The sequence below is a fragment of the Anomalospiza imberbis genome, chromosome 1 (assembly GCF_031753505.1).
Source record: "Anomalospiza imberbis isolate Cuckoo-Finch-1a 21T00152 chromosome 1, ASM3175350v1, whole genome shotgun sequence".
Taxonomy (NCBI): domain Eukaryota; kingdom Metazoa; phylum Chordata; class Aves; order Passeriformes; family Viduidae; genus Anomalospiza; species Anomalospiza imberbis.
In genome coordinates, this window is record NC_089681.1 from 121,298,002 (window position 1) to 121,317,999 (window position 19,998).

Here is a 19,998-nt window from a genome sequence, read left to right on the forward strand (position 1 = left end):
AGAACAATTGGGTAGAGAGGTCATTTTGCTATTTGGCAAACTATATCCAATGAATCATTACCAAAGCCAGGAACAAGGCATATGTTAGAGTCAGTTAGCCTGTTTGTTCTTTCAAGGCACAAAAAATGTTCTGTTTTGCTTTACCACTTTATTTAAGTGCCTATGCTCCAAAGGGATATTTCTGGAAAAGTGAATAGTGAAAGCATCAGAAATGAGGCAAAATATTAGTCAGGTTTATAAGCAAGTTGCTCTTGCTTCCTGGTTATTTTATCCTGTGTTTTAGATGCTGAATCAGGGTGGCTAAGACTCAACTATAAAAGTAGGCTGATTTCTTCTGAAATAATTATAACTACTGGATGTTTGACTTCATTATTTCTGAATGTGATGAATATTGTATCCTTGAGCATGAACACCCACTACTTCCTCTAAGGTCTTAAGCAGTATTAATATACAGCCAAAAAGTATCTTTTGAAGTTATATGACATTTTACATGATAATGGGAATGGACCCAGCTTGTTCTTGCTATTTGAAATATTCATTAGCTGGAAGATGTATTTTAGAGAGGAGGAAAGTCTAGGGATAAAATCACACTAAGGATTTAATAATTATTTTAAATATTTATTATAGATGAGATCCTAACTTCCACAGACTTAGAAGAATTAATGGTTTTACTTTGGAATTTATATTTTAGGTCTTCACTTCAAAGGTCTTGAAATCAGGCAAAAAACCAAACTAACCAAAAAACTCAAGCAACTTTAATATACCAAACCACTCTTCCAATATGTTTCATGAAAAAAGTACTACAAAATAGAAAACAAAATCAAGTTTCTGTTGAGCTGCTCATCCCAAGTCTGTTCCAGAATGCACTAGAAATCTGCTCTTTTTGATGCTATGAGCAAGTTTTATTCAACTTTGATAAAATAATATAATTTTTCTTAACCCCAAACTTCCCACATGACTTTTATTGATGTATGACATATGTCAACCAAGTTGTTTTAACTGTAAAAACCCTGCAAAGATGAAGCATATACTAAAACAAAGACTAATGGCTCTTTTAATGGAAATGCTCTTCAAAATGTCAGGGGTTTAATTACTTTTTTTTCTGCTTGACATAAATGTAGTACAATATCCCAAAGTGCCTTCAATTTGGGTACACACACTCCAGGGATTATATTATCCAGCAATATTTGCAACAGAAAGTACCAGGGAGTAAAAAATCTTGCAAATGAAATCTCATATCTAGCTTCAATTAGAATTCAAATATCTGTACCACTGAAATAATTCTCTTAAATTGTACAAAGAAATGTGACAAATCAATAGCAATTTTTTTCCAGTTCCACAGTTCAGTAATGTTAAAATGAAGATCTCTGTTAAGACAAGTTGTCCTCAGATACTCAATCTGGTGAGTACTGGCTGCAATAGAACCTGAGTAAAAGTTGCATAAAGGACAGCTATCTAAAAGCAATCCAAGTTATGTGGTTTTTGTTTCTGCTTATATCTTATAATCAAAATTCTAAACTGAAGTTCTAATACCAACCTCCACCTCCTTTTGTTTCTTTTTTTTCCCAAAGGGATTTTTAGATGAACTCTTGCTCTTATATCTGCTGGATCTTCTTCGTACGCTGCCGCGTATTACAGAGGTTTCAAAATGATTTTGAAGAGTCATCTCTTCCACAGGACTTATGTTTTCGTCATATTCCTCAGATCCTGTGCCTTCACTATCTTCTGATGAGCGATTATCTTGAACATCACTGCTACAACCCTAGCAAGAATTCAGGATATATGTTTACAAGGCATTTTGACTAGAAAGACTTTTTTTCCTCCTGAATACTGCTGTTTCAATTGTGTAATTGTAGTTGTCTGTAGGCCACAGATATTTCAGTCTGCAATTGCAGAGCCGTAGACTATTTGATTCTGATTTTGTCCCCTTCTTTTCCTTTAAAGCCATCTATGGAATCCACCTGGAGTCTAGCACTTCTTTGGCTATGCCATAGTGATGCAGTCTGTGCCTTAAACTCACTTATGTTTTTGTCATATTGGATTGCGTAAATATGAAACGCTTATGGGTAAAACCCCCAAGAATTCCAAGCCCGTGTCTGTGCCCAGACTAGAATAACTGAGCAGCTGCCAGCTGGATAACATGCAGAAACTAGAGAGAAAATAGCTTCACCAACCATTTGACAGCTTTGTGAAATAGAAAAAGAAAGTAAATAAATTTGCCCTTACCTGCTGCATTACAAGGGAATAGTAGACTCCTTTCTGCAGCATCAGTTCACTGTGTGTCCCTTGTTCAACCACAACACCTTTCTCAAATCCAGCAATAGTGTTAGCAGTCCTGATGGTAGACAGTCTGTGAGCAATCACAATGGTGGTACGTCCAGCCCGAGCCTTACAGAAGCACACAAAACCCAGTTACAGTTAAGATGTGCAAGAAAATAGCACAGAAGTTATTTTAGTCACCTGTAATATATAGTAAACCAAAACCTTAGAAATACTTTATTTTAAAAGCAAAGATAATTATTTTTTTCCTGGTTTAGTGTCCTTGTTTAGCAAATATTATTATTTTTTCCTGGTTTAGTGTCCTTGTTTAGCAGTCCAAGGACAGTTTCATTTGACTAATTTAGGTAGAGAAAGCCACATTAATCTTTTAGACAGGCAACAAGTATTAAAGACCATAATTTAAGTTTATTTATTATTTGACTTCTATAACATTTAAACTGTTTGAGGTAAAGTTGCTCACAAAGTGTTTCCATGTGTACATAAGCATGATGGGGAAATGCCATGGGAATAATTAGATCTTTCTGAAAACAAAGCTAGGATAGTAAATATATAAAGAGCAGATATTTTCTTTATATACTGTCCCTGCAAATTTTTGGAAGTACAACATCAGCATAATTTCTGACAAGACTTAGCAGGAAAGCACAGAGGAACAAACTTGTATCAAAAATGGGTTTGAGCCACTCCCTTCTGAAACACACTTATTCGACAATAATCCTACTGGATTATTATATTATTTGGCAGAAAGAGCTGCTGAAGTCTCAGTCGGCAGGTTATGTGCTCCACCCCTCTCCAGCTCTCTCACACAGACCAGAGGCACCCACAGCCCTCATGCAGCAAACGAACACAGGCCACCTTGTGACTGCTGGACGGGCTGGCTTCCCTCCACCCTGATGCCTGGAGCAGATGGCATCTTGGCATGAGGAGAGATCCAAGGAAACCTCATGAAATAAGTATGTTCTGTGAACCTGGAACCTACTGGAAGTTTCTTGCTACAGAAATTGTACTTCATATGGGCACAGGGACAGGGGTATGAAGAAGATGAGGCCATCTGCAGTAGAGGACTGCTTCCATGGAAATTAGAATTCTTCCCCCTACACCTGCCATTGTCATGGACCCGAGGCAAGTCGCTCTCAGGAAGTCTGCCACAGTGTGGTTTATATGCCTCTGGCCTAACGCACAAAGCCTTCACCACTGCAGCTGGGAGCTGTGATCAGAATTAGCAGAATGCTTTATAGGATGCAAAGTTATCTAAAAGCAGCAGGCTACAAGGAGCTGCACATGCATGTCCAGAAACAGTGAATGTTCATGAGGTTAGCATCTCTGCTTCTCAGCTGTAAAAATAATGAACAATAGTAGCTCCACTTTTTCCACTATGGGATGTTGAAATGAAATCTGGAAATCTCATTAGGGGACTACACTGATGGACATCAAAATGCTGTGAAAAGATGACTAAGTTATGATTCAGAGTTCATTTTGATGTTTTCTGATAACATGAAGAAAAAGTCCACTTAATTGAGTGACCTCCCTCTGTTATGCACTAAATGAAGCGATAAGCTTCTGGAAAAGCTAAGTACTTTCTTAGAAAATTTAAGAAGAAACCCCAGACCAAAACATGCAGAAGAAAGATTATATTAATATTATTTTTGCATTTACATGTTACCTCAATACTAATATCACCGGAATGACATGACTATAACAAAGATCTGCATTTACCTCAGATTTAAACTCACTAGCAAGTGAAGATGACAAATTCTGTATTTTCCTTGAGCCATAATGGCAATTCGTATTTCTCTGCATAACTACTGAAATGAAAGGCAGGATTTTTCACCTCATTTTAAAAATACATTAAAATAAATATTAGACAAAAGAAAAAACATTCAAGCCAAACCATGAAGTTCTTTTTCAATCAAAGCCTATGGGTTCTGGATGTTGATGGAAACTGCTGATGAAGGTGGGCTGTGAGGAAGGTATTGTGTGCTGATCAGAGACATGGGTAAAAGATCTGACAGCTCTGCTCTGCAGCAGCACCCACCCTAGAGCTGTGGGGCTGCTAAAAGCAGGAAAAGAAGGAAAATGGCTAAATTTCAAGAGCTTTCTGAAAATTATGAAGCAACTATTCAATAAAGAACAAATACTAGGGATATCAATATCAATACTTTGCTATTAATCCACATGAAAAAGGCCATTCTGTCCTCATACTTTGCCTTGATAAGATGCCATCAATGTTTTACCAGCAAATGAACAATTAGGATTTGAGAAAGGGAGTGCAGGAGACCTAAGTTACAGTTCCACATGACTAAGTGTCTTCATAATTAAGAATGCAAAACCAAAACCCCTAAAAAATTAAACCTGACTTTCAAATAAATTTTTGAGGGTTCAAACTCCCTGTTAAAACACTGGAATTGAGCATCCATCCAAATTTTATTTTCCAATGTGCTTGATTCTGATGGAAGCCTGCACTGAAAACTGTACATTAAGTTTTCTTAAGTGCTTGTTGCACTTTTTCATGACAGCTGCTAGCTTCAGTGAGTCCTACCTTATCAAGAGCTGCTTGCACTATGGATTCACTCTGAGTATCTAATGCAGATGTTGCTTCATCCAGAAGAAGAATCTTTGGATTTCTTGCAAGGGCACGAGCAATAGCTATTCGTTGCTTCTGTCCTCCACTCAGCTGAGCCCCTCTTTCACCTACCATGGTGTTAAATTTCTAATAAAGGAGAGAACAGAAGTTGTGAGACATCTCAAATCCTCACTTCTCAGTGCAACTTATCTTCTAAAAGATGTAGCTTCTTCCAGCTGACTTGAACACAGGCAGAGCAAACACGGAAGGATGTCCATCCAACTGGCCCTTAGCCAACCCTCCTACCCCCACATATTGTGCCTGCTTAACTTTGAACTTATGGTTCTTTAAAGACCCTTATTGCTCACTCAGTGCTCCAAACCTTGGGGTTTCTTAAGGCAAGACTGTAAAAGGGATCTCTATATTTTCTGAGGATTGCTTAACTTTCCAAAAGGGTTGGAATTATAGGGACACACCAATAGTGTGCCTCCTTTGAATCTGAGATGCTCCCCCTTGGAGTCTCATGGTTTAGTTCCTACTGACCATATCACTTACTGCAAAGTCACAAGTCTCAAAGTCCACTGTAGTTTTTTATCCTACAGTTCTATTTAAGAGTAAATATGAACAAGTGACCCTTCCTGAGAAAAAGGAATCTCGGAACAGATTGACATGCTTGAAATGGCATATGCTTGGGAGATGGGGCCAAGCTCTCTAAAGTAGTAAAAGGATTTGAAATCAAATCCCAGGTGGGCACTTTTCCCACATTTTTTAACTTCAGAAGAAAAGGCAAGGACATAATATCCATTTATGAGGATGTGTTTAGAATGCTTGACCTTGCTTCTCAGCCCCATCCTGAAAGGAGTAAGGCACCCACTTCTAAGAGAAGGCTCAAAGTTGTGAATCTCAGGCAGAGATAGAGCTTTGTAACATGCCTTGCTAAAAGGGCATAACTATTTACTTCAGGGCATACTTGTTTACCTCCACCCACTCCCCCCATTTCCTGTGAATGTACAGACAGCTCCTGACAAAGGGCTTTGAATTTCTGGTTCTTCTTTTTAAAAGTCAACTCTTCTATGCCTCATGAGATGGGTAGGGATGGCAATACAGCTGTGAAGCTTACTTTCTCCTGAGTTAAGGCATTGACATTCTTTCCCAGACTCCAGCACAAGTCCTTTGAGAGAAACCAAAGGCACAATATCTAGTTGAAAAACTCTCTAAACAGAAAGCTGCTGGAAACAAGAAGTATATTTTGAGAAGTTGTAGTATAACTTTGATTTCCATGCTCTGCCTCTCAGAAACAGGACATCAGCCTAAATGGGCCTTTCGTTCTTACACTCAAAGTAAGTTCATGAACTTACATCAGGCAGTCTAGATATAAAGTCAAAAGCATTGGCTTCCTTGGCTGCTTGCTCAATTTCAGCATCAGAAATGTCTTCTCTGCCATAGCGAATGTTCTCAGCTATTGTGGTTGCAAACAAAACAGGTTCTTGGCTCACAATGCCAATATTTTCTCGTAGCCACTTTGTATTAAGGGTCCGAATATCTTGACCATCTAAGGTAATCTGAGAGGAAAAGAGTGTGTCAAAGAAGTCAAGGAAATGCACTCTGTTCATAATAAAGCAATTAATTACTCTTACTTGAATGACGTATCAGCCAGAAGGTTAAGAAAAAAAGTCTTTAATAGAAAACTATGCTGGGGAGAAACTACAACTACAGTTTTCCCATTTCTTGCACAAGATGGAAAATGATGATGAGCAGCATAAACAGAGAAGACATCAGGGGCTTCCCCTCCCGCCTCCCCACATTTGTTATCCCCCAATAACCATCGTGTCTGAGTTGGCTTAAGAATTTTACAGCTTCCTTGCACACTTTTTACATGATTTTCATGCCCCTATGTCAGTTTGACGTTCTCACAATTGCAGCTACACAATCATTTCTGTGGCTGTGCTTAACATCAGATCAAAGAGAGTTCAAGTTGACTAAAAGGAAAGAGAAAGTTATTTTTAACCTAGGTAATTTGCAGTGTGGTCCTATGAACATTAGCATTGACACAGCAAAATGAGGCATGGGGTCAGGAATGAACAGCCACAGGAAAACTAAGTTTAAGAAAAAACTGTGTTGAAAACAGCTGCCTTGATACCTTATATACTGATAGTTCAATTTTTCAAAATTGTAATGTTTGCCTAATTTCAACTAGCAGTGGCAAATATTGAGTAGCGTCCTTCAAATATCAAGAATAAAAAGCAAATTTTCTTAAAAATACATTGTTTAATTTTTAAATTTTTTTTCCTTTGGAAATTTAATGTGGGAAGTATTTACCAACTGGATTTAGTGTTTAGTGGTAAAACACATACCCTGCATAATGATGGAAACTTCTGCTGTGGGTTAGCAGATAGTGAAAAACAAGCCAAGAAATCAACCATTTAAAATAGGTAAACTCTCTCCAGGTTTTAGCTTACATTCAATGAAAAGGAAGCAAAATACAGCAGGACTCTGTTGGATTATGCTTTGCCTAAGAATGTTTAGGGAGTTTTAAAAATGAACAGTTTATAATTATTTTAAATTCAGATCTTGCAAGTCTACTCAAAGACTTGTGGCGTTTGCTATTAATGATGTACTGTAAGAAGGAGCAGAATAATGAAGTCAAGCCAACAAAAGAAGATAGTTAATTTGAAATTTAAATTGCAGAAATATGAACTATACAGACATATGTTGAAATTCAGTCAAAATGGAAAGCAAGGTTCAGTCAATATGGGAAACTCATGCATGTCCTAATAGCTCTGACTTTTTACAATTCCTTTGCAGACACTCACTTCTCCCTGGTCAGGATCATAGAATCTCTGCAGCAACTGAACAGTAGTGCTTTTTCCACAGCCACTGGCACCAACTAAAGCAATGGTCTTCCCAGTATGGACTTTCAAGTTTAGACCTTTGAGGATCTGTGAATAAATATAAAAAAATATATCTTAGTCTAAGAAGTTTGATTAGAGAACAGTCTGTCAAGGTAAGTGTAGCTGTTGCTATCAAGGCAGTAGTGAGAGTCGCAGTTTGAAGGTATGGCAACATTAATAATATAATTGTATTGTATTATTGGCAACAATAATATAATAATTTTACCTGGGAATATCCTGGAGCACTGATAGGAAAAAGTCTCCACCTATGCTTGTGAAATGTATTAGCCTTTGAAACAGGATGGCTGCATGCAACCTGCCTTTTGGGAATGGTCCCTAGATCCTTCTGGCTACCAAAACAAGCCTGGGAATTTTTTGAGAAGATTGATAACTGGAACAGGCCAAGTTCATGCCAAGAAACATTTTAAGACTTCCCTTGCATAGACCATTGCATTCCATTGCCTGGGAAAATTCCCCAGCACACTCAAACTAATATAGACACAGCCACACTACTCAGAACCTCATAGCTAATTTTCTCTGATTTGTGTGATCTGGTTGCAGGCTTGGGTCTTAAATTATCCCGCTATCCTCTATTTTCCAGAGCATAATGATTACGAATCTCACAGAAAATTATTTTCAGGTGCTAAAAGGTATCACTGAAAACGAAGACTGCTTTCTTCTATTTTAAAAATATAAATGGCTGTTTTGACAAAGTTATTGCTGGGAAGCCCTAAATAAATTCCATTCCTTATTGTTAACAGCCTCAGCAACCTGGGGAGTAGCTGCAGTTAATGATATAATTTTTGCTGTTTTCACATTTAGAGAATATTTTACCTCAAAAGATGTCCATGTCATTACAAGTAATGCTGTGTATTTGCCAAAATATTTGGCTGCTATGGGAACTCTTCTTGTTTATACCAGGCTGATTTATAAGTGTGCCTACACATGTTTTTGCAATGGGAGATTAAAATAGTTGCAATATTCCTTTCCTCTCCCTGTATTACATCACCCAGTTTTATATTCCCAGGAAGCTGATATCCTGGTGCCTGCATTATCAAGAATGAACTTTATTCTAGCTACCAGAATATCTCCAGATGCAAATAATTACTACCACACACTAGGCTAATTCCAACTCTCTTTCATCAGGCAAGATATTGCCAAGATTAAAACTAATAGTAACTGCACTCCTTAAACCAAATCAAAGAGATCTAACCTGGACAGGTGAGATTGTACTGTGCTGTATCAACTGCTTGAGAGATTGTGGCTAACTTCTACACAGCTTTTGCTGATTCCTTTTGGCTCTACTAAAAAACATTGATGCTCTTAGTAGGGAGAGCTGCTGACTCAAATTTGGGAAGGATCAGAAATATTTCTTATTTCCCTCCCATTTGGTGTGCTGACCCACAACACAGCTCACCAGCCTGAATAGGATTTTTAGAAAGAAAGATGAAGACTGTGCTCTGTCCCTTCAGATTTCTGAGCCAAGAGGGATAGAAGATGCATTGTACAAAATTCAGTTGAGGAGAAAGCTCTGAATCTGCCCTCCAGATATCCTAGTGTCCTGGAAACAGATTTGATGCACAATGGGACAGACTTCAGAAGACTGAGTTGGGAAAAGCCACCTGAAGAAACAGCCAGAGAAGTATAAACATTCCCATTCTCACCACTAAATTAGCATATCAAGGTTTTAATTGTTGACATTTGCAATCTCTATTTCCACCTTGTTCTTCACCAAGGAAGAAACAACAGCAGCAAATTTCTTTTCACCTTCATCAAGGTGTTTAAAAGATTGTAAACAAATATGGCAGAGAGGTCAAACCAACAGTATCACCACAAAAGTAACCACCATAACACGATGTACACAGGTCACTTATGGAAACTGAACTAGCAAAGAACAAGCACAACAGTTTCTTGATTAGCAATTTTAACATATGCCCAAAACAATGTGTGACTTCCAAATGTACATTTAGGATGATATGTTCACAACAATATGCTATCAATGTATTGAAAGTCTATCCCTGATAATTTTTCACATGGGATGTCATAACTCCAAAGAGACAAGGAACTGGAAAAAAAAATTCTGTTTTAACTGCTTAAAGTCTGAAAGCCTTAATGAAAGATTTTGAAAAATTTTATTTGATTTATCAAAACTATTTTTCATAGAAATTCAGACTAGGAGCATGACATATAAGATTTGTCCTGCAGAAGAGAATGAGATACACAGTGACAGTAGATCTAGGGCTTTGTTTTTGTGCATCACTGGGGGAAAGTTATGCCCCATCCCCCAAAACAGGAATGCATTTGGCATTCAAGAACAAAATTAGACAAACAACATGGACACAGGTTGAGTTAAGTTCAGTAGTCTAAATAGAACACTTACTTTAACATCAGGTCTGGAAGGGTAACTGAAATGGATGTTTCTGAATTCAATTTCTCCTATGAGTTTGTCTGGCTTGTAACCTTCCTTAGAACTGCTATCTATGAGCCGTTTCTGGAAAGAGGTTTGTAAAATAAATTGGTGGTTATTTCACTTTTGGAACTGTTATTTCTGCTACATGCATTGTTCTTTACTTTCCCAGATGCTGGTTTACACTGCAGTACATAGTTGCGGAACTGCTGCATTTCAGCTGCAGAATACTGAATATGGGGGAACATCAAATTGTGAATTCTACTTGCCAAATATAGTACATTTTCAAAAGCAACAAAATCTGTAGTAGAAAATCTATAATTGCAGAACTTAACTGCATTCTCTTGTAACCAAAATATGGGCCTCAGTAATCTGTATAGGAGGATTTTATACTCACATCAAAAAGAATGATGTAGCCATTTCTCCATGAACTTTTGAGTCCTACTTTAAAATATTTTATATACACAGATAGGCAATTGCTGCATAGCACAGGAAAATTAAGATAATGATATGGAAAACTTTTTTTTTACAGCGACATCAGCATTACAGATTATTATTGTTATAACTTTCAAAAGTGATATTAATCCCTTCTTTACCAATTCCTCTCCCCAATAAACCCCATCTCAGCTGAATTTGTGCATACATACATTTTTAAAAATTAGTATAGTGCCATACTCCTTTTCCTCTGGAGCTGAAAGTCTAATATTAGAGAAAAATCTCAACCATAAATTTCAGACACACATGATAGGATTTCCAGCTTTCACTGTAACAAAGAGGCTGGATTTTTTAGATCAGTGAAAACATTATGGGTTTCTGTAGTAAACATCTATAGAGTTGGGGCTTTAGGGTGCTTTTGTTACATTCCTCAAGGGAAAAAAAAAAGGAGAGGGAGTGGAAGCCAAGTTGGTTGAAAGGCTTCTATTCTATATAGTTAGGTGTTTACCTTATTGATAATCTTATATACTTCATAGGCAGCCCCACGTGCATTGGCCATACTCTCCAGGTTAGGAGCTGCCTGGCCCAGGGAGAAAGCTCCAACAAGCACAGAGAAGAACACCTGTGGGAGATGGAGAGGAGCACTGCAATTAATGATTAAATCAGTGCCTACATGGGCACTAGAAAGACTTAAGCACCAGCTCGAAATTATTCATCCCACCTTACAAATAGAGTCCAAGAAAATCAAACTTGTTTTAATTAAAGCTAGGCAACATGAATACCATTCATTTGTTTTATACTGAGTCTCTAACAGCTAATTTAGCAAGCACATGGCAGAAAATGGACACCACTTGCATAACTTTCCCTGAAGATACAGAACATTTTTTGAAGCTGCATTGCTGTACTTACAATTAACACACGGCCGATGTCATAATGTGGATCCTCAGCAGTGAGCTTGGTCCCATACCAAAATGCAAGGGCATAGGATCCAAAGATAAAAAATTGTGAAACACCTAGGCATGTGTTAGTAGTAATGGATTTTTTCATTCCAACACGTTTAGCCATCTCTAAGTTAGCATCATATCTGAAAGTGAGTGAGGAAACCATTAATTTGACAGGTACCACATGCAATTCTGGTTAATACTTCCAGTGCCCTTTTCTTAATTAAAAGGATTTATGTAAGAAAAATAATTAAAATTACAAAGAGAATACATGTCATTTTTGGTTTTTTTTTTTTTTTTTATTTTTTTACAGTGGACTATTAGGGAGGTAATTAATTTGAATAAATCTGCTCTGACATATGCCAACAATATTGGCATACTGTTATCGAAGACATTCAGAAAACAATTAAGCATCACTACTTTGTTATCATAATGGAAGACACAATAGCACCCTTGAACTCATTGTTTCCACTGATCCTGAAAGGAAACCTTGAAAAGGTTTTAGCAGCATTGTTTATCACAAAGGTAAAGGTTAGTTGTCCACATTTAAAACAAGCAAAATAAAAATAAAATCCTCCAAAAGGCAATAAATGAGAGCTCCCTCTAAATGCAAAGTTGTTCTCTTACTGGCCATTTTGGGATGTCAAGTATTTTTCCCTTTGGTCAGTTTACTGATTAACATATATAACCAGTAGATGCAGAAGATCAGTATAGAGACTAACAAGTTCAACTAGAGAATTATTTTTTCTAAGGATGGCTCAAATTCATTCACTCATCCATAGTTTTCAGCAAATAGCTTTCATTTACTCAAGCTCATTATGCAAGCTGTAGCCTAGGAATAGTGTGACTTTCTACCTGTAATCATCATGGTCGGTAGCTTGCACTCTTTTCCCAATACGTACTCTCAATAAAGTACAACCCCATCATAGGAAGACATGCAATTCGTTCAGTTAGGAAGAAATCTTAAAAAAAACTGCATTAATTATGTTCATGTAAATTCCTAAGAGGCCACCACTGCGGTATTTGTTAGTCAAACATATTGAAATATTTTGACTTGATTATGCTCTTAAAACCAGGCCCTAAGTTTGAGTCAGTAGCATCATAGGTCTTCCAGAGAAATGGGTACTGCATTTAAGTAGTGTGATAAATACAGTTGATCAGTCAAATACTGAGGAAAAGCCAAGCCACTGCTAGAAACTAAAGGTGACTGAAGATCTCTTGCAAGAGTAAACTTTTGCTTTCAGTGGAAGCACTGTGCAGTGAAAGGATATTTTTCCTAACTCTGAGGTCAGCATTCAAGAGCTATGTAGGAGTCACAATCCACTATCTGAAAAATGCACTCCCTGGTTGGAATTTGTCCCTAGTAGAAGATATTCCTAGAGGAGCCACTATGTTTGGTTTGGGTTTTTAGATTAAATGGAAGTAGAACAGTGGAAGAGGATGGCTGGTTAATAATAAAAAGGAAAGGGCTTACTTGACTCAGATATCAGTTATTTTGTCTTTAGACAAAGTCTTTTGAATGAATATTGACAGCTCCTGTCATTTAATTTTCAGACACTGGTAATTACGGAAGATGGGGTGGGGGGGAGGGGCAACTTATCTAGGTCATCTTAGGGCATTTTTTTGCCTTTACTCTGCAAACAGGAACAGTCCAAATACTGTTGCATCTTAAAAACAAATTCCAGTAAGCAGAAGACAGGCCTGTAAGAGAGTCACAGCTCAGTCCCTGGAAGCAAATGCAGGAACAGGCTGTAGGATCCTAAGCTAGGGTTGACACCACCTTAAAAATTCTGCACAAGACAAAGGCAAATATGAGTTGAAAAAGATAGAAGAATTTCATGGGGCATATGGATCAGGTCATCTGCTTTGCCTTTCCCAGCTGCAGGGAATCAGTGATGCCTTGTATTTGTATAAAAAGTTTATTGCTTATGCTTGTTATCTGATATGCATGTCAAAAAGTTTGTGGCCAGCCACAATCATTCTGCCTTGTATGTGTAACTAGGGCCAATACTGGGAAACTACAGATGCTTGCAAATCATTAAAGCTGCAAATCATTGTAAAAACCAGTAATGTGGTTTTACCCAAGGCTGTTATCCAGTGTAGTTTAAAAATAAGCCCAGTAATCAAAAATCAGAACACTAGCAGAAGAAGATAAGCAACTGATTGCATGCTTTTTTGCATCTGACTCTTGGGTAAAGGTAACCTTCGTTTTCAGCTGATTTGTCTGCTTATAGAAAGACAAAATGACACGAAGGAAAATCTCATCCTTGTGCCCCTCCATTAAAAAAAGAAAGTCCCACAAACCAAACCCACAACTAAATTTTCTTGCCGTATTTTAAATATAGTTATTAATTTCAAAACTTACTTCTCTAATGCCTTCTGCTGTCCATTGAAAGCCACAACAGTCCTGACTGCTGTCAAAATTTCTTCTGCCACAGCTCCTGCTTTGGCATAAGCAGACAGCTCTTTAGCGGTAAGGGATGCCAGGAGCTGAAAAGTTGGAAAACAGCTGTTATTGCAGCCTACTGAAGGAATACACCCAATGTCTTGGTGAATAACAACAATCACACAAGGTGCACAAGATCAGATTGTAGCAACATGGGGGTCAGCTCCTCATCATACCCTGAATTTCCCTCAAATGGAGTTCAATTTATCATTGTCTCCTCATTACAACCAAAGGCTACACAAACCATCAGGTGAGCTTCCTGACCCATCCGCTTTCCTCCCAAGCCTACAAACTACACTAGGAAAAGTGATGGAGGGTGTGCTGCAGCTGCTCTGAGTTTGAGGTGTTCAGACACTAGAGCACCAGCAGATATTGAAGTAAGCAAGACAATCACATTACAGCCTCTAACATTCTTTTTCTTAGCTTTTATGTGATGCTTCAGGTAGGAAAAACCCCATAAAATTATATAAATTGCCACTCAGGAATATGAGCCATACACATTAACGTGGCTAAACATTACATAAGGGGAAAGTTTTCCTATCTGAAAGGGAAACCTCTCCAGCCATTTCACTGATTTGTATCACTTCAGTTTTCAGCAACTCTATGTATCTGCATAGCTGTATAGATTTATTCTGTACACAGCATGAAACTTGGTAAATTATTTGCAAGAGATGTGGTACATGCATGTGCAGATGGAAAGAGGTTGAAAGTTATTTGTGTTAGGAGGGAAAAGTGAGGGCTTCCCCAGTACTTGTCATGAGGAAATTGCTGAGCCAGAAAGATGCTCTGATGCAGATTACCCTCCTGCAACATGGCATGAGGACAGAATATGCAGACAGAAGGAACACAGCTTAGAAGAGTGTGCTTGGGAACCCAGAGAAAGGCTGCAGGAGGAGTACAAATCAAAGTAAGAGTGGGAACAACTTCCCAACTTAGAAACCACATTAGGTTTCTCCCGTTCTCTGCCCCTTTACTGTACATAAGAATTGTAAGGTTTTTCTGGTTTCTTTGTTTAAAAAATCCCCACACACTTACAGTTGACCAAACTGCTACTGATGCAGCAAGTAGTGGGCTGACTGACATAACCACCAGTGTCAGCTTCCACCCATAGATGAATCCTATAATAAGCCCTGACACAAACGTGGAAAAAAACTGCAGAAATATACTGATCTTGTCTCCGATGCCTTCACGGATGGTGTTGATATCACTTTAAATAACAATAATAAAAAAAGATTTGTTAGTTTAGAATGACTCATTTTGACTCCCTCCCCCTTTTCTTGCTGTGTGGCCTCATGTCAGGAGCTTTGCTATTTCCTAACTGGCAAAAGAAAATTTCTAACCACAGCTACTGAGCTGTACCATTAGGCTCTTCTGTAGGCAAAATGCAGCAGAAACGTCCTGGTTTTAAAGACTCATTTTCTGTATCCTCAACATTCTCTGCTGTTTCTGTGCCATGTCACCAGGTCACCAATTACCTAGTTTCCTCATCTGGTATCCAAATGGAGCAATATAAGTAAACAATCAAGCAGACTCTTCACCCATCTTCACCATCTCTAGATGATTTCTTCTAATCAGCTCTCTGATGAATTTTATGTTCATAATTTTGGCTACTGATTTAGATGAAGAGCTATCTCCATTCCATCATACCATTATTTAGAATAACCTCCATTTTTCTTACAAATTTTCCTCCCTATTTTCTCTTCCCAGAACATACAGATATTAGAGCTGATAGTGGTTTGATTTAAGCTTCTTGTACACTTTTCAGGACAGATCTGTGTCCAAAGCTACTACAAAATCCAGAAAAAAAGTATTTTTAAAAAAGTAGTGTTCACACATATAATCCCATAGCACATGGGCATTACAGTCCTCACCCTGAAATCTACTAAAGTTTATGGAACAACTCGAAAGACTGTAACTGGCTAGATAGACTACTGGCTGAGATAAAAGTACAGGAGGTACTTGTACAAGTACTGAAACTGAAGTAAAGACTCATTTCCATTCAATTAAGTGTCAGCTTTGATGTTTATAAACTAGGTGGAGACAGCAGAGCTGTTTGTTTAACAGTGGCTGAACATGTACTTCATGGACTTCAGAAAGCCAGTTTCAGGCATTTAATGAAAACCCCTTCTAATGCACATATCACAAACTGCACAAATCAAACTGAAAATGATAATGAATTTCTCACTTTGAGCTATAATATTTCACACTTTAGGTTTGGTAGATTTTCTTGCTTTTTGGTTTTTTTAACTCTCTATAGTCTATTCTGCTGAGATAAATGTCAGTTTTCTTTTAAGTGCCATACTTGGGGGTCTGTGTATGTGTGTAAATGAAAAACCAAAACAGAGCCCTCACTCTGTCAGTCTGGTGTTCAATGTTCCTATCTGGGTAGTATCAAACCAAGCCATCTCCTGATGGAGCACTGAAAAAAAGAACTTCTGCCGGATCCTTGCGGTTTGCCTTGTAGCAGTAACCAAAAATGTCCACACTTGGATGATGCTCAGGATCAACACAGCAAAGCCAATTCCCACGTAGTAGTAAGCAAACCTGGGATAAGGGAACAAAAGCCCACGTGATCCCACTGTAGCTTATGAGAGAAGTTAGACACACAGAGCAGCAACTAGTCTTCATTAATCACACCAAAGTAAATACTGATGCTTGTGATGCATTATTGAGAAGGCAAACATGGCTTCTGCTCAAACAGAAAACACAGTAAAAGAAAACCCTCCAATACATTATTAACAGGATAACTACAGACCCTTACTTTGTCATTTCACCTTCTATATCCACACTTGGATCTGACTGGCAGCTGGAACTGTTTACTGAAGTATCTGTGAAGAGGAAATAAAAAGTAGGAATATTCCCATCATGTTTGGGAATCTTTTGTATTTTGCAAGTGGGGTCTTGCAATACAAACTTAAATACAAAATTATTTGGCAAATACACATTTTTTAAAAGCAATTAGTGATAACTGAGGTTGATTGTACTCCCTACTATCTCAACAAAGTCAAAGTACATTCATAAAGTGCACATCCAATGCTTTGGTTTTGCCCTGGTCTAGTCATTAAAGATGGATTGAAATGACTGGGGTTATTTCCAGCAGCATGAGTGTTGCTCATAATATACTTCTTTAGATAGGTACCAGTGTATAGTCTGGGGGAAAAAAGAATCTTAGCCTCAATAGCAAAGCACAGCCAATATGTAGAGAAATTTAATTTAAACTTTTTACCATTGGATTGCACGCCACTTAGCACAAAGCTGTTTGTCATCTCTCCAAAGATAATGATCATAAGTGGCATTCCAGTACCATTTGCAGCCGCTGCAATCAAACCAACTATCATCAACAGGACATCCACTCCATCAGCATAGCAAAACTATGTAAGCATTAGAAGGGAAAAAAAAGAGACAAAAGTGACATTTTACCTGACAGTTCATGCATTTGCTACAGTACAGCAGACTTGCAGAACATGCATCATCCACATATTCTAAGTAGCAGCACTCCAACTGAAAGTAAACTCAGTACATAAGGATTTTGTAGTAGTGCAACACTTCTTTAAATTAGTACTCACGCTGCTAAGAGAACACTGGTAGGACAAAATTCTCAGTCTGGAAAAAAAAACTACACGCTTGCAAGTGATGATGACCTTTGTAGAATATATTGTATTTTGTGCTCCATTGAGCTACATATTTATTAAGATAATGCCTCTACTACGTAAACAAGAGTGAGTTATTGACCAGCACCTGGCTTATATCTACCAGTAGAAAATGTTTTCAGCAGAGATAGATTGTTTCTTAAGATTTGTCTACCCCTGAAGCTTTGTTTTGTTAGAAGGGTGTGAATTTAAATCACTATAGATATGCCAGGATGTGGTTAATCTGAAATCAGAGCATTTTATTCCTGACTGGCCTAACCATCACATAAAGTGTAAATATACATGGAATAAACCACAGAAGAATAAAACTTTTCTTGTTTCAGAGTAATCAAGTCCACATGCAAGAGCTATGTTTTTTTGGGCATAGCTGCCCTACAGAAAACTGCCACAAAACCGTTATCACTGGTTCTCAGAGAGCAGGTCTAGACTCAGTAGTCCTCAGGCTTCTTCTCTGGGTTTTGGTTGCCTATGAATTCTAATCATAAACAACTCACAATGCCAAATAAAGAAAAGAAAATATAAAGCAGACTATCAGACAGGACACTAACCAATTCAAGAATGCCAACCATTTGTTTCTCTGGCTTCTTATCTTCCTTCCTAGAGTAGAGTACAAAAGACTAATTAAGATAAGGGTTATTTTTAGCAAACCTGTATTAAGCTCTTCTCCTTCCCCTGCCCCTCTGACATCCCCATATACCCAGTTAACTTTAAGTAAAAAAATACCTACATTTCCTTCTTAGGCTGTAACTGGTCTATTTGTGCTACATGTTCTTCATGCTGGTAAGAAGTATCATCACACCCCTTGCTTCCAGATTCTGTGAAATAAAAAGACTTTTTAGCATAACAATCTATCTACTGTACTACCTTCTTGTGTCTTTCACTGCTGATTCTTTTGCATTTAAAGACTAGTTTTTTCTTGTGTTCTTGGAAGGAAGTTTCAAAAGAAATTCACCAGGCTCTTTCTCTTCAGTTCATCTTTATTCCCAGAAAAAGCTTCCATGTCCATTTCTGAGATGGAAACTTCATTTTTATAATTACAATGTATTTATGCAAAAAGATTATCAAAGACTAAAAGAAAGAGTTAATTCTTCCTTCAAATACCTGCACAACTCAATGCAAATTAGGAGAAGTCCTCACAAAATGAGTGGAATTGCTTATAGTGAAGGTTATAATTGCTGTAGGTAACACAGAATAGATGGCAGTTAACAAAAGAATCATGTCCTTGCCTCTAATAACCATCTTCACTATTGTATTGCAGTAGTTGTTACATGTCCCACTTCCTTTGTGCTGGGTGGGAGCTTCAGAAAGTTAGATGAAAGCATAATCCTACCCAGGAAGCTTATAGTTCTAAAAGCATAAAATAAGACATAAATATATATATGAAGAAACAGATTAGTAACCACAGTGGGGAGCCAGCTATAAAAAAAGGAGACAAGTTACTACCCATATCAGCCACTCCCAATTTACACTTTAACTTTCACTGTTGACTCACGATGAATAGAATTTTTTACCTACTGTTTTAAGGTTAGTTGGCCTACAATGGCTGTTTGAGACAACCATTTGAAAGCAATAATGTTCTTCCAGCTTACCTCAGGAGAATTTTCATGCCCAGGCAAGGACCTTCCTGAACAGTTTTACAAATGCAAATCAATTTTGTTGAACTTGATGGAATGGTTCACACAAAAAATATTTTATAGGTGTGGTTTTAACTAACTCATTCATAGGAAACTCATCATGTTATCGCCTACAAAATCACTATGGCAATCAGGAGAGCCTTACAGCATTCTTTAGATTCAAATCTGTGGAACATAATCTTCAAACACATGTGTGGTGTTCCTTCTTACCAGGATCGGAGAGATTCTGTTCTATAGAATTTGCAGAATAGTCCTTCATTGTTCTTTTTTTTGTATGCCTATGAGAGAGTCACATTAATTAGAACCTGCAATAACCCCCCCCGCCCCCCCAACAAAACACTGATTTAGCAAATATTTCAAGACTTCACATCTGTGGGTTTTTCCATGACTTATCACATTTTGGTCTCAACATTATTCTACTTAAATAGAAAGACTAAAAAAAAAAAAAAAAAAAAGTAACAGCATGAAAAAATAAGTACTGTTAATGAGATATTAAGAACAGTGAAAGTGAACACTATTAGTAGGTGACTTAGGTCAGCAGCCTGTTTCAGTAGTCTTTTATGATAAATCCTGAAATCATTAATACAAAAATTACTGTAAACCATATCTTACAGAATAGATGATTTCCCTCATTGCCTTATGTTTGATTAGAACTAAACAAGCAGCCATAACATGGTCATGAGTACAATGATAAGACACGCACTTGTTATGCCATGTGGTACTAGGATGCATTTAGAGGCAGTAAAGAACTGAT

The 19,998-nt window shown here is 37.6% G+C and overlaps 1 protein-coding gene across 2 annotated transcripts in view; it reads right to left on the reverse strand.

Moving 5' to 3' along the window:
- The window catches only part of ABCB5 (ATP binding cassette subfamily B member 5), a 33,380-nt gene extending 13,814 nt beyond the window's left edge, over window positions 1–19,566 (reverse strand). Inside the window, exons 1-16 of one of the 2 annotated variants that reach the window (XM_068209267.1) lie at window positions 19,455–19,566; window positions 18,338–18,425; window positions 18,159–18,207; window positions 17,265–17,331; window positions 16,722–16,788; window positions 16,313–16,504; window positions 14,996–15,167; window positions 13,880–14,004; window positions 11,483–11,657; window positions 11,082–11,195; window positions 10,112–10,222; window positions 7,654–7,779; window positions 6,199–6,402; window positions 4,817–4,987; window positions 2,227–2,388; window positions 1,538–1,762 (exon numbers count right to left, since the gene is read on the reverse strand). In XM_068209267.1, the coding sequence (XP_068065368.1) occupies window positions 1,538–1,762; window positions 2,227–2,388; window positions 4,817–4,987; window positions 6,199–6,402; window positions 7,654–7,779; window positions 10,112–10,222; window positions 11,082–11,195; window positions 11,483–11,657; window positions 13,880–14,004; window positions 14,996–15,167; window positions 16,313–16,504; window positions 16,722–16,788; window positions 17,265–17,331; window positions 18,159–18,207; window positions 18,338–18,425; window positions 19,455–19,503 (2,097 nt within the window). In that variant the 5' untranslated portion in view covers window positions 19,504–19,566. Of the gene's footprint in view, window positions 1–1,537; window positions 1,763–2,226; window positions 2,389–4,816; window positions 4,988–6,198; window positions 6,403–7,653; window positions 7,780–10,111; window positions 10,223–11,081; window positions 11,196–11,482; window positions 11,658–13,879; window positions 14,005–14,995; window positions 15,168–16,312; window positions 16,505–16,721; window positions 16,789–17,186; window positions 17,332–18,158; window positions 18,208–18,337; window positions 18,426–19,454 lie in introns of both variants that reach the window. The other variant, XM_068209261.1, reaches the window with a different exon arrangement.
- Window positions 19,567–19,998: the final 432 nt, after the last annotated feature.